The 19,586-nt window shown below is 37.5% G+C and overlaps 1 protein-coding gene across 6 annotated transcripts in view; it reads left to right on the plus strand.

The window, feature by feature from the left end:
* LOC133522649 (protein sickie) overlaps nucleotides 1–19,586 on the plus strand; it is a 268,242-nt gene that overhangs the window by 245,229 nt on the left and 3,427 nt on the right. For all 6 annotated transcript variants that reach the window (XM_061858067.1, XM_061858046.1, XM_061858037.1 and 3 more), the window contains 11 exons: nucleotides 4,723–4,806; nucleotides 5,170–5,298; nucleotides 7,274–7,453; nucleotides 8,626–8,863; nucleotides 10,360–10,502; nucleotides 13,218–13,373; nucleotides 15,282–15,582; nucleotides 16,180–16,834; nucleotides 17,080–17,235; nucleotides 18,352–18,548; nucleotides 19,408–19,516. In XM_061858067.1, the coding sequence (XP_061714051.1) occupies nucleotides 4,723–4,806; nucleotides 5,170–5,298; nucleotides 7,274–7,453; nucleotides 8,626–8,863; nucleotides 10,360–10,502; nucleotides 13,218–13,373; nucleotides 15,282–15,582; nucleotides 16,180–16,834; nucleotides 17,080–17,235; nucleotides 18,352–18,548; nucleotides 19,408–19,516 (2,348 nt within the window). The remainder of the gene's footprint in view (nucleotides 1–4,722; nucleotides 4,807–5,169; nucleotides 5,299–7,273; nucleotides 7,454–8,625; nucleotides 8,864–10,359; nucleotides 10,503–13,217; nucleotides 13,374–15,281; nucleotides 15,583–16,179; nucleotides 16,835–17,079; nucleotides 17,236–18,351; nucleotides 18,549–19,407; nucleotides 19,517–19,586) is intronic.

Below are 19,586 nucleotides of genomic sequence, written 5' to 3' on the forward strand. Positions count from 1 at the left end.
AGACATCACGTGGGCGTTAGTAGTTGTTCCCCAATAAATTTATGAGTGGGTGAGACGAATCTGACTGAAGCTGTGGGCGAGGCGTGATCGGGGCCTTGTACCCCTTGGCCATTAAGTATATTACTACACGCTAATTTGGCTTTCGATCTTAAGTTCTTTTCAGCTAGCATGGTGATGCATGAGGTGCACTCTCGTACATATAAATGCTGAATTAGAAGTTGTGCTCTGGTTACAAGTTGAACATTCTTAAATTAAACTACCTAATCATCATCATCTTCCTAGCGCTGTCTTGGTTTTCTGCCATGGCTCATGGAAACCTAAGGTCCGCTTGGCAACTAATCCCAAAATTTTTACTAAAGCGACTGACACCTGACTTTCAAACTCAGAGGAGAAACACAGCCTTATTTCCTTTACTGAAAGGCGATTGGCAAATATCAAATGATATTTCGTACGTTATAAGTTCAGAAATACGAGTACTCATTGGTTAGAGCCGGTGTTTTTAACCCGCGATCTCAAGATTAAATGTAGCCGCTCTTACTGCGAGGACACCGACGATTATTTTTTCTGTCTAATACATAACTGTTGAGCAGTTCTATTCGTAACATAGAGGCGAAAATGAATAATCAACTAATAGCATACGCAACCACGTAGTAATAAATTAACAAAGATCTACACATTGATATTAACGACTAACTATGGGTCTTGGCCGTCAGAAATATAATCTCGCAGCGTATATTGTAATACAAATATGGCGAGGATATAATAAAATACAACATTCTTTTAACATCATTTGGTATGTAACAATAGCAGTAAAAGCTGCAAGCTGCCGAGTGGGCCTTAACATACGATATGATTATTATTTAACCATAAAATCTACTACACTTGGTTATATTATCGATTTTATCTTCATTGTGCACATGTTAACGCAGAGTTATGGACTTATAAACTTTAATTCGACGAAGGCTGTGTGTCACCTTGATATGGTTTGCTTACATTTGCGTCTATAAGTATTGTTGTTTTATACCCATTGTTACTCATTTAACGGTCCACCGGAAAACAAGTGCCTTTCGGTGCATTTCGTCGATAAAAGATATTGAACAAGACCGTAATCGTAAGTGTGGCTATAGAGAGTACTTTTTATGCGAAAGCCGGAAACGACTCGTCAGTCCCATCCATGTTGCATCCAATTGGCATAAATTGCGGACTCTATTATTAGTCTACATAAATAAACACAGTTAATAAATTACAATTCAAATCTACCTACAATAACTATTCTCGCGTTTAAAAACTAGAAAGATATTCACATAGTAGTTATAAGTTTCTTATAAAATATATTAAGAGTATAACAACTTAGTTAATGTCCGCTTTCTCTTCCCCTTCCAATGCAGTAAACTGTTAATTACTAAATGATTGTCACTTGCATTACCGCTACCACCTTATTTTATGCAAATCGCACTCTGACACGCCACCTTTTAATATATTTAATGCATTTAACTATTTACTATAATTTAGAGTTTCAATATGGCGATATACATATTTAGTAAATTAAAATTCCAACGTTTCAATGAAGATAAGATATGCTTGTTGTCCCTATCCCCAGCTTTAGATTCACGTTGTAAATGCCTAGGAAGTCTGTCGTCTCTCATTAATTTCCCGAGAGCGGCTGCATCCTCAGCTGTCGATTAATAATTACGCGGCACCTGCTTCGCGCACTTTTTCTCCATTGCCCTCAGGCGTGTGCTAAAGGTGTCCCGCGTAGATCCATCTCTGACGAACGCGTAATTGGCTTGGCAGCACGCTCGCAAACAGGTGAACCCTATTAGGATACTGAACGGACTACCTGTATGTAGGTTTCGTTATTTTTCATTACTACGAGTGCATATATATGCACCATTAGAAATAGTTTTAACCTTTAGTATGCTTTAGCACAGATCAGTGCATCCCTTCATTCAACTTAACCATGTCAACATTGTAACAACCAAAATTGTACAATAGCGACGTTGTGTTAGAAAATGCGAAGGTTTAAAAGGCCTCGAACATTACGTGCTTTGTGACCGTAACTGATAAACTAAAAACTGTCATAACAAAATATGTATCTATGTAACCTATAGGTAGGTACTGTATGTATCCAATGTTCCCCTGTTTACGTTTAGGGAACACGTTCGTTGCCCTCTGCGACCATGTATTTTAATTTCGCTGAGTGCGTTCCTGTGACGTTGAACAAAGCTTCCCGTGTCCAGTTAGCCCACGCCCACTATTGCCGGCCTATATAGCCATTTAATTCGATGACTCACATTTCCAGTATATAAAATGTTTACTTATCGTTCAGCCCCCCGGTGTTGTTCATTAATGTCAGTCTTATTTTATTTTAATAATCGGTCTCTTTTCACCACGAACGAAAAAATATATAATTCAGCCAGCGATAGACTGTTTGAAATATTTAGCAGTAACAATAATATTATGTGTTGCTGTGTAATTGTTTTTGATTGATTTGATTCTTGTTAGTCCCTATTAGGAAAAGGTTTTCGCAAAAAAGTTGCGTAGAAAGTTTATGAAGTCAATGCCGCGCGCATTTTGGTCTTAATACTCGTATTTATGTGGCAATTACAGTGTCATCGAGCCGATATAGGCATCGAACGTACACGGGCGAGAGCAATTTAAATCATTATCGAGGTGAGGTGAGGTAGCAACGTCATGCCGAGTAACAGAGCAATCTCGTCCTACAACTAACCCATTAAAGAGATCTGTGCCGGCTTGTGGCCACTTCTGATTACTCACGCGCGGAACGCAGGATGTCGGTCGACTGGTTGCAAAGAAGCCCTAATTATTATACTCATATTCTAAATACTAATCAGGCTCAGCGCATACGCAGTGAGCGATAAACCAGTCTGCAAAACGCAACTGTAAAAGTTTAATTTAGTTTACACTTTACACGGAACATAGGTTGGTACTAGGGTTACCAGATCTGATTTCCGGTTTTACAGGAAAACTGCATTGAAAATACGGGATTCGAGATGAAAATACGGTACAGGCCTTTTTTTATTAAAAATCAACATTTTTCATTACAATAATTTGACATAATCAATTAAAATTAAATAACCTATACAAATGCTAAATATCTTAATGCAAGTCTTTAGAAAACAAAGTAAATCAACAATTTGTAATTAAGTACATAATTTGGATAAGAAAATGTGCCTTTATCAACTAAATAATATATACATAAAAATAAATTCTGACTTTCTCAGTGAAATTCCCTTAAAACAATAATAAATATTAATTAACACAAGTGTTCACCGCTGTGTGCCTAAAAAATAAATATTGTACGAAAAGATATTTTTATAATTAAATGCCATTGAATCATAAAATTACTGGACTGAAAAATTCGTGCCTCAAATACGGGACTACCCGTAAAATACTGGACTCTGGTCACCCTAGTTGGTACCTACCTACATAACCTTAACAGGCCCTGCGGCAATTAGTTTATTAACTCCTGCAAATTTTTAAATATATGTATGTTACACTTGTTAGATGTTTAGAAATCGGATAAAGAACTATAAAGAACATTTATTTCGTTTCAACTCGTACCATCATGGTACGAGTACCATACCATGAACTACCATGTTATAAAGAAGTCCCCAGTAGCTCGATGCGAGGGTTCCTTTTAACTACATGTCCTGTTTTACTGTTATGGTCGGAAACTAATAGGAATTTATATTGACAGTTTGAATAAATGTTATAGGATTTAAGTGATCCGACCAAATGACGTATTTACGTAGAGCCGGTATTTGCTTTGTCCTCATTTGTTTGCTCTCAGCACATCGTGTTCCCGTGCGCGCAAATACAAACAAATGTTACAAATACCAAATCATGATATTGTGAAAGCAAAATGCAGCAAACACATGTCGAAATATACATGTAGAGATTGCTTTGTCCTATAATGGTTTTCAATATAATATTTTATTTTCATTTCTCATGCTCTGAAAGAAATTGTTCATTGTTGTTCTAAAACTAGTACTTTTACTTTCCAAGTGCGATATATTTTATTTACGATAATCAATTGAAATTGGGTTTTAAACGGATTATACAATTTCCATTCTGTACCCCTAGTGTAAATAAATTCGATTTCGAAACGTGACGTACGCGTTTGCGTTTAGTCTCATTTTGTATGTGATTTAAAAAGAGCGCGCCAAGCGGGACGTTTTGGAAACTCAAAATCCTATACAATGACACTTAACGCAAACGCGTTCGTCACGTTATGATGTCGATTAAATTTACACTAGAGGTACTGATATTTAACTCCCCATTCCATAAATAACGATACTTTCACCTAAATGGTTTGTTGAAAGTACCCTCAAAAATGCTATAAAAATATACTTGGTCATGTTTAAAAAAAAAAACACATTCCTCATATTCGAAATAAAAAGTAGTGTTTAACTCGGATGAAAGGCATCATTTCGTCCCTTGGTTAACAATCTACTATTAAAAGTAATTAATACAATACTACTTTTAACTTACCTCCGTTGAAAACTCTAGCTTAGCGTATGCCAGATGTAAAAGTTACAACCGTACGTCCAGGCTGTTGTGCCTTCCAGTAGAACTCAATAATCAACAGCTTTACGGACACCCATGAAATTAAACCTATAAATGTTTCAGAATAAAAATTGAATAATAAATAAAAATATACGAAGAGAGAATCTCATTGGTACATTTTCATTGTTACAGGCACATGTAGTATCTGCTTTCGAGCAGAGCCTCTCGAACATGACGCAGAGGCTGCAATCGCTCACGGCCACTGCCGAGAGAAAGGTAACACACATTATAATAAATTACATTTTATTATTTCACTAAATTTCACTCTCATGCGATACGCTATGTCCATTAGTCATAATTATATAAACCATACTAAAATAATCGTTAATTATCGCGGACTCACTTATTTATTAACGATTTATTAACCTAGTGTTTTAATGCATTATAAATTATGACTTTCTTATATCGAGTGAGCGTTTCCAATTTTATTGTCCATGTGATCTCTTTTCTGTAGCTTTGAACTTATTCCTTCCTTTTCTTATAGTGAAATAATCTTAATTTAATATAGGATAAGTGAGTAAAAACAAGTGCAACAAACAGCGTGCCTTTTTTAAATATGAGCTAATGACTTTGCGACAGGACTCGGAGCTAACCGAGCTAAGACAGACCATCGAGCTGCTTCGGAAGCAGTCGATCCAGGCGGGGCTCACCACGGCCCACATGCAGTCCATGGGCATCAGGGCCGACGGCGTCAACATCACGGGACAGGTAACTGTAATCTGTTCTCAATGTTCTCATCCATCTTTGTTTATAAGTACTTTACCCGGCTCATACATTGACAAAAAGTCAAGAAATCTCCCTCCCATACCCCTAATTTCAGGTTGTTAATGACATTCCCCAAAACCGGCAAAAACGTAGTTTTCTGGAGTATTTGAATTGCCTGCTACAGATGTATCTCCAATATTCCAAATTTTCGGGTAAAGAAAAGACGAATGTGATTACTGAATCAGTGCATGGCCCGGAGTGGCTTGATAGTTGGCAATAAAAATATCCGTAGGTACTTACTCGGTGCTCAAAAATATCTGAAACGCGTTTGAATAAAGCCTTAAAAACAGTCGTATATACGTTAACGACTGTAATATTTATATACGTGACTAAGTGCAATTTAGTTAAATAATGTGTGAAAATAGTGAAATATTTGTTTATCTCTACAAACGCCTACGATATCTCTTAACACAGGGATATCGGTGGAGTATCTGAATACTTACATCTGTAAATCATATCTTCAGATAATTGTCGATAACATTTTTGGTTCTTTATCAGTTGGTATGCACATCCTCGACTCCTCGACTATACGTAAAAGTCACTTTACTTCCTTGATTAATGTGTGTAGAAGTCGATAAATATATAAGGTGCTAACAAATACTAACGATATTTTAAGAGATGGTACTTACCATTAAAAAAAATAACTTTAAATAGTTATTAAGAAAACTTTTCATACGATTTATTTGTTTTGTTTTTTTTTTTTTTTTTTTGTTTTCATTTACCGTTCAATAAAAGTTAATCTATCTAAAAATAATCATCACTTTCACTTTCGTTTAACACTTTCTGTCATGTCAACAATTGTTTGTCTTAAATTTCATAATTAACGTGTCATCAACTCATCACAGAATAAATAATAGTACAGAATGACATTTCCTACGAAACAGAGGTTTGACAGCGATTCACGGACAAATCATGCTGTCTTTTTCTTCTGTATGGCACCATCCCTTTGGGCTATTTAGGGTTGTCAAAATCCAAGTCATAACCTTATCTGTGGTTGTGCAGGCAAAGGAACGTCAAGTTGTGCCAACCTTAATAATTGCTCGAAGCAATGCTTGGCCGAACGGAACTGTGAATGCCTGAACGCTCTAGGGTCTCCCCACTGGTGTCATTTTTTTTTTTATAACATTTTCGTGACCATTTGTGGACGATCATAAATGCTTCTTTTTGCTAAAACACTTTCGTTTCTTTCTTATTAACGCAACTTCTAAGTAACAGAAAAAGCAAAATAGAATTGACAAAAATTGAAGTTCAGTTTACGCGTATTCATAGATATTGGAAAGCCACGACCTATAAAATAAATAATTGACATGAAATGAGCCAACCAGTGAGGCTCCATTTGCCTCCAATTGGCCATCAATGGATCTGTTCCCGTTCCACTTTCGATGTCCTCGTGTCTAGAATTGACAAGTGACAAGACACACGGATCTGTCTCACATAATGATTGATGATATTGAACATTAAAAGAAAGGGACTTCAACTCATATATAAAGATTCAAGAGATTTCGGCAGAGATTTTTATTCGAAGAATAAGTTCCTACAATCTGCATCCCGTCCATTCTATGCCCTATGCCTTTATTATCAATAAGTAGGTTCAGATGTACTAGTTTCCGTAGATCTCTTATCACAGGAAAAAACACTTCATATATTATCCGAGTCGATAAAAATATCTATGAATACGTCAAACGATACGCATGTGCGAAAACTTTAGAGCAATTAGCTAAGTACCTCTGGCAAATCACTACAATGGCGTTGTTGACGTAACACTACATATCTACATAAGCTTACGATGTACGAGTTATTTATAAATACTAGTACCAATATGGGTGTATCCAGCTCTGCGGTCGCCAGTGACGTCCACTATTACATTATTAGCTCCAGCCATTTGAGGCTAATGATGCTAACCCTACTTTTTTCGAAGGTTGAAAAACAGCAAGAGCCGGCGGCACCTCAAACCCAGCAGAGTTCGCCGCAGCGCATGGCACAAACCGGGAATGGAGCGATCACTCGGCACCTTTCCACCGACAGCGTGTCGAGCATCAACAGCCTCAGCAGTGGCTCTTCAGCGCCGCACGATAAGAAGCATAAGAAGAAAGGATGGGTAAGTGCTCGCTACATTTGCATTCATCGTGTTTTACTCGTTAACCCTTTTCTTGGCAAATAAAAAAAACTCGCTTGCGCGCATGATAGAGCAAAAAAGAAGCTCTACGATAAAAAAGAGGATGTAAAATAACGAATCTTGTGAGATACGTTGCCAAGATACATTTTCTCAATACTTACTCGAATAGAAAAATTGTTCATATAAAAATAAATGATATTAACAAAAATATGAAGTTATTCCTTCTCCGCGAGATTCTGTTCTATCCAAGGTATTAATAATTAAAACCATTTAGCATCCTTTAGAGGTCATCGAGCTACACTCCAAACTGATTTTTTAAGCGATGTAATATATACTACTCATTAGAAACAAAATGGTAAATATAATAGTAGAACATTTAAAAAGTAAATTAGTCATATTACTCAAGTTGTGGCTATGATACTTGCCAGTCCAACATTTTTCAAAACAATTAAAACGGTTTAATTGTTACTTTTTCCTAATGTTTATTTTATTTTATTTGACAATATTTTAAAATGTTTAGATATTTAGCGAGTGTTTTTAACCTTTTGTGGTTGCTTAATGTAAATTATAGGTTACAATTATAAAACAAAGACAGAAATATGAGATACTTATTAAAGAAAACAATCTTGTTTCCATACTTTTGCTTTTGGGTGTATAAATGTATGAATTATTAACAAATGAGTTCAAACTTAGCACAGGTTATTATTTCATAATATAACTATGGGAGCCTTGTGGAGGTAAAATTTATTACACATACTTTTTATTCCATACAAAGTAGGAACACCCTAATAAATACATAAACACTATTAGGATAACGCAATGATACATCATCCAAAGCAAGACTACAGTTCCTTGGAACAGACAAAATAATATATCGCACATGACAACTGGACCCGGCCACTTATTCATAAATCATAACTTTCATAAGGGCTCGATCGAAGCTGTTCAGTGGTTTCGTTCAGTTATAGACATGATGCATGCATGACAGCATGATATTTCTGTTTATTAATATCAGAGCAAATAGCAACTGACCATTTTGTTATTTTTAAATACGAGTATGTTCAAATTATTTCTAATGCGATTAAGCGCAGTGAATCCCTTATGCGTCAATTTATCTTTACTTGTATTTAATTTACTTTCCATATTGTCGACAGCTGCGTTCATCATTTACGAAAGCTTTCTCTCGAAACGCGAAGATATCTAAAACGGCGAAACACTCGTCGCTCGGGCAACTGTCGTCTCAGGACAGCTCATCGGGCTCCCATCACTACGACGATCCGCACACGATCCGCGAGGGGAGCAACGAGAACAGTTTAGAACATTCCCATGAGGCGCTCCCGGAGGCGAAGGACAAGCCGGCGTGCCCGCAGGCCCCCGCGGAACAAACCAAAGGTAAACAAATAAACATCAAGTGAGCGTGACCGCTGTGTCATGACACAAGTTGACAACTTGACGTGCCCTCCGGCCCAAGATGGAAATAGTGAGGTGGATATGGCATCAGGCTTCGTCATTATTACCTGTCCGAAAGTGGACGTCACAAAGCTGTGATGATGTTGTTTAGACATGGATTTCGTGCCGATTTCTATTCTTAGCTATTATTAAGATAGGTACGATAAAACGGAAGATGATTAAACATTCCTGGAGAGCCCAGAATGAGTAATTATTTAAATATGTCCCTAAGGCGCACAATGACACATTAACAGATCTGAACTCCGAGATATTGATATACGAATTGTTGCAGATTATTTTATTTTATTATTGATCTAATAGTGTTATAATGGGACCAGGAGGGGGGTCCTAGTTTCTGGAAAGCGACACTTAAGTTACGGTTTACTGTACTGTGAAAGCACAACATCCGCCGAATTAACCTTCGTTTGAAAATCTGGTTAAAATCAAGTGTGAGCGTAAGAATATTAGCACAATTACAGTGTGAGTCGGGTTCTGAGAGAGTGCTCGAGCGTCAACAGGCCGCGGTCGTGCCTCGCGGACACCACCATATAGATATTAAACAAATAATACAGTTTACGTCCCTGTTAGGTAAACAATAGCCAACAAGGTCTCAGTGAAATTGGGTTGCCAAAGTGAAAGTCAAGAGTGGGGTGAACATTATACTATTTGCACTTTACCTACTTAGCTCTTGAATTTTGTAACCACTTTGTTTTCCACAGCCAAAATAGCGAAACCTAAACCCCTATGTCTATTCGTCCGTATCTCACGTGCGGTTTACTCAAAAACTATATTTATAACATCCAGTCATGATTTTGTTCAGAAAAGCGTATTATCTGAGTCGCTATTTACTATTCCATGCCTGAAACTCCTTATGATATGATGTTCATAAGGACCGTTCTCTGATGGAATGCCACATTTAGTTAATAAATTATAAAGAATAGGGATGGTATACGTGTAACTAGAGAACAAAACACATTTATTAAAAAATTAAGGTTGTTCAATTTTGTTTTTTCGGAACCAATCGGTCAATAATTCGAAAATAAAACGTGCTCTTACAAAAAAACCTATGATTTACCAAAAAAAAGCTTGTTTTAGGGTTCAAGTGGCCGATATTAGTGTACACGCCGTGACTGTAAAATAAAGTAATACGTATTCGGTCAGGTACCCGTTTAAATATTATGATAGATCACCTGTAAAAATTGATAGACAAGAATTACTCATGATGACATTTCCCATCATAATAAGATTCGTTTCATTCTACTATTGAAGTCAGAATAACTTGTAGATTGCTATTGGCTCATGTTACCCTTCTTCTCTTCTTTTTTTCATTTCCACGTAGCCCGGATTTTTGTCATATAGACCACTCGATATATTATTTTGTCAAGCAGTCAAAAGACATCTTGTTCCATAATTAATATAATTGGCTATTGCTGTGACAGATAAACCAGAAGAGTCAGTGCTGGTGGACGAGCTGAAGCGGCAGCTGCGGGAGAAAGACCTGGTGCTGACGGACATCCGGCTCGAGGCGCTCAGCTCGGCGCACCAGCTGGAGAGCCTCAAGGACACCGTCATCAAGATGCGGGTATGTCTAGCTTTGTAACTGTTACAGTCCGATGATGAACAGTATACAATAATAGGCTTGTTAACATATGTTGAATTTTATAACTAAATCTATTTAAATAGAAAGAAAATGAGCAATTAATCACAACAAATTGGAAACTTAAAATATACACCGTGTTTTTTTTCGTTAATTTCAAGGGTGCATGCCTGAGCTTAAATTCAGGAACTTTCTCAAAGATTGAAGAACCGGTATTCTAATTAACTACATATCGGAGATAATTAATAATTAATTTTAATCTTATAAGGCCCTTACGAGCCTATACACTTGCCTTAGGACCTGTTTGCATATTCATTAGTGTTTAGTACGAGTGTGTACATTTGCTACTAAACTTAAATACTATCTCGGATGATTGATGTTCGAAGTGACACTGATAGTTCACAGTTTTCAATTGTTTGGTTGAATTAAATGTAATGAATGCCCGTGTTACAACAACGCTTTATGCAACATTTATTTACTTTTTATAAAAAAAATTTTGTGAATTAACTATGCCTCTTAATTTCCTTAAACGCACTTACCCATTCCACGGTGAAATAAAAAAATGCAAGTGCACCAAATTGAAGTTTTTTTTTTAATTCCAAAAATAAAATTATGATAGCATTCGATTCCTGACAATTTATTAACAAAATATTGAATAGCAACTATAATCGCAATTTCCTTGTTCTCCATACATCGAAACGGCTTCTGAGCAATAGTGACGTTACATCGTGACGTCATGATGATTTGCAATTTTGTTAGGAGAGCGTTTCGTCAGTGAAGTGCGATTGTCAGACTTTGACTATTATTTGTGACTTTTTTATTATTTTAACGCAATGGGTCCTATATAGACATTTGATCCTCAAAACAAACCTGATCAATACCATTTATAAAAAAATGTCAACTAGCCTATTGCGGTCGCCACTAAGTGTAAGAAGGTAACATTTTTTAGTATGTATACCTATATAATATAACTTATAAATGGCTTGGTGTAGACTGCAAGCATTTATGTGAATAAATTGATTAATAATAAGGGGAAACATTATATAAGTATGATGTGCAATAGTAGTAAAATGCACCTTCCTTATACTGTGGTAGTAGGTACGTCCGTCTTATTCTACCGTCGAACATTATTTGTTTGCTATGTCACGTATTTTACAATAAAATTGGTGTGCTTACTATGAAATGTTTTAATCCCGCTTTACTTAAATTTACTCTTTTTTGTCTGATTCTAGTTAGGTACTAATTCCCTTCTCTTACCTAATGTGTAATTCTCTCAATTGTTTGACTTATGCACGGGTACAGAATCGATAATGGAAATAGCATTATTTGAATATTTTAACATAGCACGTTAAACATACACAAAAAATAAACTGTAATTGAAATCCCCACTTTCATTTGCAATCATTGCAACCATCTGCGCGGATAATAGTAGAAATAGGTCATTATTGCAGATAAAGGTGCCTACAGCTTGATATTATTAAACGCATTGAACCATACTGCACGCAGATGTTCGATCTCGATCTAGTCTAGACTAAAACAAGAATACCGGTAGCCATGCGAGTTCACGGGGCCCGGCCCTGTTATGTGGACCGGAAAGAACACAATACGAGACCGTATTGTGCGATATACGTCTCGTTTACAAACTTTAATGTTACTTGGGTCCTATAAGTATTTATTACCTAGGAACATATACATCATGTATTTTTGATATAACCATACACTTAAACGAGACGTAAGTTTTTGTGGTATGAAATGATTCTGAAATACCTAAAAATTTAAAGCAAAATTAATATTTGAAAAGGTTTCGAGCGACAATGACTTGTGACAGTGGTGACGTCGCGTCATTAATGCGACGTATTGAGTTAAAACAAAGTAGTGATACATTGCTGCGTCCATTTTTTATAGAACCCATGAAAGTGTGTTCATTAAAGCCTAAACTAACTACTCTTTGATTATCTGATCGTACCAAAAATACATGCTGTATATGTTTCGGCGATGTATTCGTAACGCTTAATAATTGCGAAGTAAAAGTCAAGACAAATATATCGAATTTATTGTTTTTATTCGGACTCTCGTATAAATAATCGATTATATCAAAATTCAACTTTCAACTCAGGGCGAAAGTTCGAAAACCATATCGACGGTTAAATATTACAAGTTGTAGTCACTGGAGACAATTTAACATGTTTATTATCTGATATTTACTTCCTAATCGACAATTGAATCGAGTACTTAATAAATAGTCAAGGATTAAGATATCGATGTGACCACATTTCCCAAATCATGCAAAAAATCATCAAGGTACCATGCTTTATATGTAGACAGCAATCGATCGATTAGCAAATCACTTTAATTTAAAATGAAATCTTAAATCTTTGCATGCCTTGAATTCAATCAGGAACATGAGCCTTAAAGCTCACTAACCACGGTCGTTATACTAGTAGTAATTACCTGCAATGAAATTTTAATCATTATTAAATGAAACAAGCAACTCGCTTTCATTTTGTTTCGTTTCTATCGATTCTAAAGCTAGATAAAATCAACCCTAATTTGTAATACCATTGATTCAAATTAGACTGCCTATTTTTCTTGACTCTATGTAATGTCTACCTCAACTCTCATTAAAGCTTAATTGATTCATTTCATCGAACTTGTAGAAGATAAGCAACAGGCAGGTTTTAAACTAGTAAAATGTTCCAGAACGAGATGCTGAACCTGAAGCAGAACAACGAGCGTCTACAGCGGCTAGTGACATCGCGCTCGCTCGCCGGCAGCCAGAGCTCGCTCGGCACGGGCGGCTCCGCCGTCGAGGACCCTCGCCGCTTCAGTCTCGCCGACCAGGCTAGCATGCACCAGGTATACTATACATATTGTAGAACGAGACACTGCACAACGATCGGGCGTCTACATCATGCGGCGCGCTAGTTCAATTTGGGCGGCTCCGCTGTCGAGGACCCGCGCCGCTTCAGCCTCGCCGATCAAAACGAGATTGAACTGAAACAAAATAAAGAGCGGCTGTAACTGAGATTTTTTTCTCACCTGTTCCCAGTGGCGACATCTGAGTTTTTTTTTCTAAGTCTTTAAAATAAATAGGTCACTTATCATCTACTTATACAATAACGCTCAATATTAGCATTCAAACGTTTATATTTTTTTTTCTATTGTGAATGGACCATAGACATGTTTGCGATTTCTAACTATTAGTTATTAGAAATCTTCGAACCAACATTACAAATACTTATACATTTATATGCCGTTGGAATTATTGCTTTTCTGTAATAGATACTTAAGTCTAGATAATCTCAGTTTAATGCAAATCCAGTTAAGTGGTATCCGTCGTCTAACAGTACATACAAATAATACGACCATACAGTGTTACCGCTGGTACGGTTTTTAATATTTCCTAATATTTGTTTACATTCGTAATAATTATATTATACCACTTACGAGACAAGTTTAATTATCTCAAAGTAATAAACGGCTCACTACATAAACGTGCCGTTGTATTATAACTGGTTCCTTTGCAAAGCGGCCCTCTGTTTAAAGTATATGCTAAAACCCAAACCGATTTTTGGTAAGATTATTTAACTTAAGAGTTAAGTTAAAAGTTGGCGCTAAGCAATCGAGTAAACATTTACCCCCTTATTCATATACGTGTACTGAAGTTACGATGCCGCTCATCATCGTTTGTCCCTTTCCAACGTATTTGTATGATGGAAAGGGACAAACGATGATCAGCGGTATCGTAACTTTAGTACACGTTTATGAATAAGGGGGTTAGTAACTGCATCTAATTAACTCCCATTGAATTTACTAAAGATCAGTAACTGTTACTTAATTAAATATTGTCAGGGACGTCAACGATGTAATTAGCAGTTTGTCGGTGTGGAACAGGGACCCCTCCACCCCCTTCCAGAAAAAAAGCCTTTAAATGGCTTAGTCGTTTATCGAATAGCCCCAACGATTGGATTTCCCTGTGAATTGCTTCCCCGTTTATTTGATTTTGCTCCAGGAAGAGATTTCCCTTTCAGAGATACCACTAAAATAAAAGGGTATCCCCTTCCTAATTCAAAAAATTATGTCACCTGTGCTGTCAACGCGCTAGACACCCAGTCGGCCCAGTCCTTCATTTTAAACATATATAAGCAATATTTGATTCATTTTTACGAAGAGAAAGTTGAAAATGGCATAAGCGTTATTATTTATAATCAATACCCCTTCAAGATGTTATTAGCTTACCCGTATTATGAAGCGCTTAAAAAGCCAAATGAAAGGGTTTTAGTTAGAAACGGCTTTGGGAAGCAAAGCCTTACGAAATACCCTTTCCAAGACCCTCGAGGGGGATACCCGACCGGTACCTCGTGTGGAATCACACCACACAAGCGCTCTTCCTGATTGGCGCTGATTCCTTACTGCCAATGTATAGTATACGTAGTATAGTATTATATTGCTGACTAATTAATAAAGGATTATCGTGTAGGGCAAATTATGACTTATATTTAACTAATTAAAAATGACGACTCAGTAGTACGGTTACGTCTGAAAATATCGATACGGATAAAGTGGCAAAAATATGAATACACTATCCTAATATACGGGCCATAAGGTCGTGTATACATATTTTTCGCACTTCGATCGTGTCGATGTTTTCAGACGTGACTGTACTTGGTAAATAAAATTACAAATCTGTAAAGAGCCTGTGCTACTCGTAAACAGCGGGTCGTAAGTATATAAGCTCATGATGACGATTTTTTTATCCAACAGGCTACCATCGACATCCACTCCCAGCCCCTAGAGCTCGACTTCAACTGCATAGCTTCCACTCCAACCATGGATTTTGCCAAGAAAGGCTCGCCCAAGTCTAGCATGGTCGAGCCTATATACGGCAACAAGGCTTCCTGCGAGCTGAGCGAGAACGAAACACTACTGGGGTTGAATGGGACCGCTGATATATTCACGAATGGGCTGAACAGCGAACGACTCAGCGGGGATTACGATATTAATACGGTACTGCCGCCGCCGAAGAGCCGTGAACTAGCTATCGGGGAGAGCTATTCCGATATAGGTAAGAATAACACGTTTATGCTAGTAATTGAACGTATGCAAACGCAAAGAACGGTGCAAACCAGAATAAAATGCCATTTAAATGAATTATTATTGCTTTTACAATTTTACCCTGTTTGTCGAAAGTAAAATACAAAGCGTAAATAGATATTTACGATACAAGTGCGAAAAATAGGAAATTGGAAACGAGTGGCGATAAATTAAAACACGACCGAAGGAAGTGTTTTAAATCGACACGAGTTGTGAATTACCTATTCGCACATGTATCGTACAACGTTTTACAGTACATATGGCCCTTTAAATGTTCGACATAGTAACGTAATATGCTAATTTTCGCACTAGTGCGGTAAAGTAGCACCATATGTACTGTAAAGTTAATTATGCCACAACGTAGCAGTGGCATGCCAGTCACTGACATGATGCGAAGTAGGTACTTAGCTGTTAAAAATCGGTAATTTAATGATAAAACAATATATAAGAACCTGAAGTTATGTTGATACACTGACTTTGTTATACATCTTGTGCATGTACGATTGATGTACTTTTCTATTTATATAAGCGATCTATTTTGGAAAAATACAGTATTATTATTTTTCAGGTGTAGCGGACAGTCAGGGCGACACGACAGACGGAAAGAAAATAGCAATAGCAGTATATTTAGGACAGCCAGAGACATTCCAAAGATATTTCGAAGAAGTACAAGACACGCTCACGGAATCCGAATGCAGGTTTTATGCGAAACAGTCGGCCAGCGGGTACAACAACCACTTCGAGAAGCAGCCCAGCTTCGACTCGCCGCGACTCTCGCAGAATCACAGCCCCGAGGCGGAGCCCCAAGACTACCCGCACTCTATCAACAAGTCCAACACCAACAGCCTCAAAAGCAACAAATCTGCACACAGCACATCCTACAAAAACGTATACAATAGCGACTCGACAATAAACTGCAACGAGTACACGATAGCATACACGTACATATCCGGCAAGACGACTTGGCAGAACTTAGATTACATAGTTAGGAAGACTTTTAAAGATTATCTCTCAAGGATAGATCCTGGGACGAATCTCGGGCTGAACACCGACTCGATAACGTCGTACCACCTGGGAGAGGCCACTCGGGGGCCCGAGATCGGGTTCCCGGAGCTGCTGCCGTGTGGGTACATCATCGGGACGGTGAACACGCTGTACATTTGCCTGCAAGGCGTCGGAAGCTTAGCGTTCGACAGCCTTATACCAAAAAATATTATGATTAGGTGAGTTCTAATGTGATATATTATCAACAGAAGGTGTTTCCATGATGATCTGTATACTACAAAATCCGAGTTTCAAATTTGATCTTATTTGAAGAAAGCCCGTAGCGGGACATGAATGTAGTTTTATTTTATATTCGACACAACAACACAAAGTCGAAAAATAACTCTTGTGTCGTGAATGCTTTCTGTAGAAACGTAGATTTTCTATATTTCATCAGTTTCAGCAATCGTTAATAATTATTCAGGTACGTGTCGCTGTTATCGGAGCACAAGCGGGTAATCCTCTGCGGGCCGAGCGGTACGGGCAAGTCGTACTTGGCCGCCAAGCTGGCCGAGTTCTACGTGCAACGTAACGGCACCGAGCGCCGCGGGAACCCCGCTGAAGCCGTCGCCACGTTTAAGTACGTGTACCGCACTTTACTTATTTTCACTAAGTTTGATTGTTGATGAGATTCGAGACGCTAATATTGGAGCGTAAGTCAGTGATCCCTGCAATCAGACTAGTATAAATCGAGTTAGGTTTGCTAATCGAGTTAATTACTGACTGAAAAATAAACAAGCTCACACTTGCACTTGCTTTATGAATTAATTAAAATCTTTATTTCAGGCAACTACTGGCCCATAGATAAATACCTTAAAACTAGCATACATATTATAAAAATATGTTTTAAAACTACAAATCACATTATGATTGCGATGCATTATGCAACTCCGCAGTGTCAGGGAGCCGGCCGCGGAACTTCGGCCAAAACTCCGCATTGTTGTTGTGTTTATAATCAGATATTTTCTAGCATCCAACTACTACCAAAACCTTAGTTACTTTCACTGATTTAAGGTTCTTGGTCTCACGTGCGAGTGCGATGATCTTATAGTGCGCAAAGAGACGCGTTTCATTCGCATTATGTTCTTCAAAAGTTTCAAAATGTCATAACGATGCGACTAATGTTTTTTTCTCCAATATGCTCGGAAATGTTCACATTATTGTAGCAAAAATAGTACGGGAAGTTCTTCGTTATGGTCAAACTCAAGTTAAAAAAATTCAAACCATTATTGTCGTGTTTTAGCGGACGGAAAATTATTACTGTATTGTTTTTTACTTTTTAAAAACATGTATCCATTAAGAAAAACAAACAGCCAATGAATATAGCCGCGGGCTGCGTCTACACGACGCGGTCAGCATCATCGTGCGAATACTGCTTAATAAAATCTAAGACAACTTTTATATTTTTTTTGCGTGCGTAAGAATCTCATGCGTGCAAATACAGCTTAATTGCACAATTATATTGAATGGTACTGAATGGCTGAATAGTTGTGCCTTTAACTTTTAAAAAATAATTAAAGAGGGAAATTGTTTTTGACGTTTTCGATGTGCAGGTTCGGTTTGAGTGCTGGTTGATGCTTAAATTATAATTATTTTACCTGATTTCCTGGCATGTTCGGAGAGAAGCACTATATATGCCTCGGCAGGAACAGCAATTCGTCGATTCTGCAATAATGTACTATAATTGAATTATCAGTGTGGACCGCAAATCATGTATCGAGCTGCGCGCGTACCTGGCGAACATCGCGGAGCAGTGCGGCGCAGCGGCGGCCGGCGAGGAGGCGGCGCTGCCCTCGGTGGTGGTGCTCGACAACCTGCAGCACGCCTCCGGCCTCGGGGACGCGTTCGCGGGGCTGCTGCCGCCCGACAACAGGAACATGCCTGTTATCATTGGTAATTCATTACCTATTATTTTGTATATCCTTGAATTTCACGGACCCACAAATTCCGATCTTTTAATAGGCTTGCGTGGGTAGATCCAACTCGTAGAGGCATCTTGGAGAGCTTTAATGCCATGTAGAATGTGTCATTATCATACATCGTTATCGCGGAAGCAAAAACAAGCCTGTCAAAAAACACATATAACAGAATGTCTTTTTTATGAACTGAATATTCTGCCTACACATTCTAAACCTCTAAGATGTGATTCATATTTAGCATGAAGTTTTCGTTGGAAAAAGTCAATCGAACTCTTATTTTACTTTGTAAACGCTTATCTATCAGTCAATGTGTCAACTTGAATAATAAGTCACTAATATATTTAATTTTTATATCAGTATTTACTTCTTAAAGTATATTAGTTTGATTTTCGTAATAGATGACTATAAAATATTTTTAAATTTCATTTTGAACTCATAGCATATAAACGAATGTAACTTCTGTTATTGTTTATTTGTCATAATCTTTCAGTACTGTCAAATCGTTGTTGCTCCCGCGATAACGATGTATGATCATTATTTATTATTATTTTTATAGTTCGCCTCATATCCCTAACAAAGGAGATGGTCAATTTTGGGCCCATCGCTTATATTTTACAGACTATATTGCGGAAGATAGCATGAGACTTGGCACGCATGATAAGTTGCTTCCCCTTTATTCCTTACCTACACAAACTATAATAGGTTCCCTTAATAAATCTAGTCTCAAACTACTCAATGATATTAGATGGCAATCCTGTAACATTCTAATTTGATGGTAATTATTTTGAATATGTTCTTCATTCTATTTGTAACACATAGAATGATTGTCACAGGAACGATGTCTCAGGCGACGTGCAACACGACGAATCTTCAGTTGCACCACAATTTCCGCTGGCTGCTCACCGCCAACCACATGGAACCTGTAAAAGGATTTCTAGCCAGGTAAAGGGATAACAAAATTTTAGTTGAACCTGGATTCATTTCACTGTTTGAGCCGCGAAGCGTAACCGTA

The sequence above is a fragment of the Cydia pomonella genome, chromosome 1 (assembly GCF_033807575.1).
Source record: "Cydia pomonella isolate Wapato2018A chromosome 1, ilCydPomo1, whole genome shotgun sequence".
Lineage (NCBI taxonomy): Eukaryota > Metazoa > Arthropoda > Insecta > Lepidoptera > Tortricidae > Cydia > Cydia pomonella.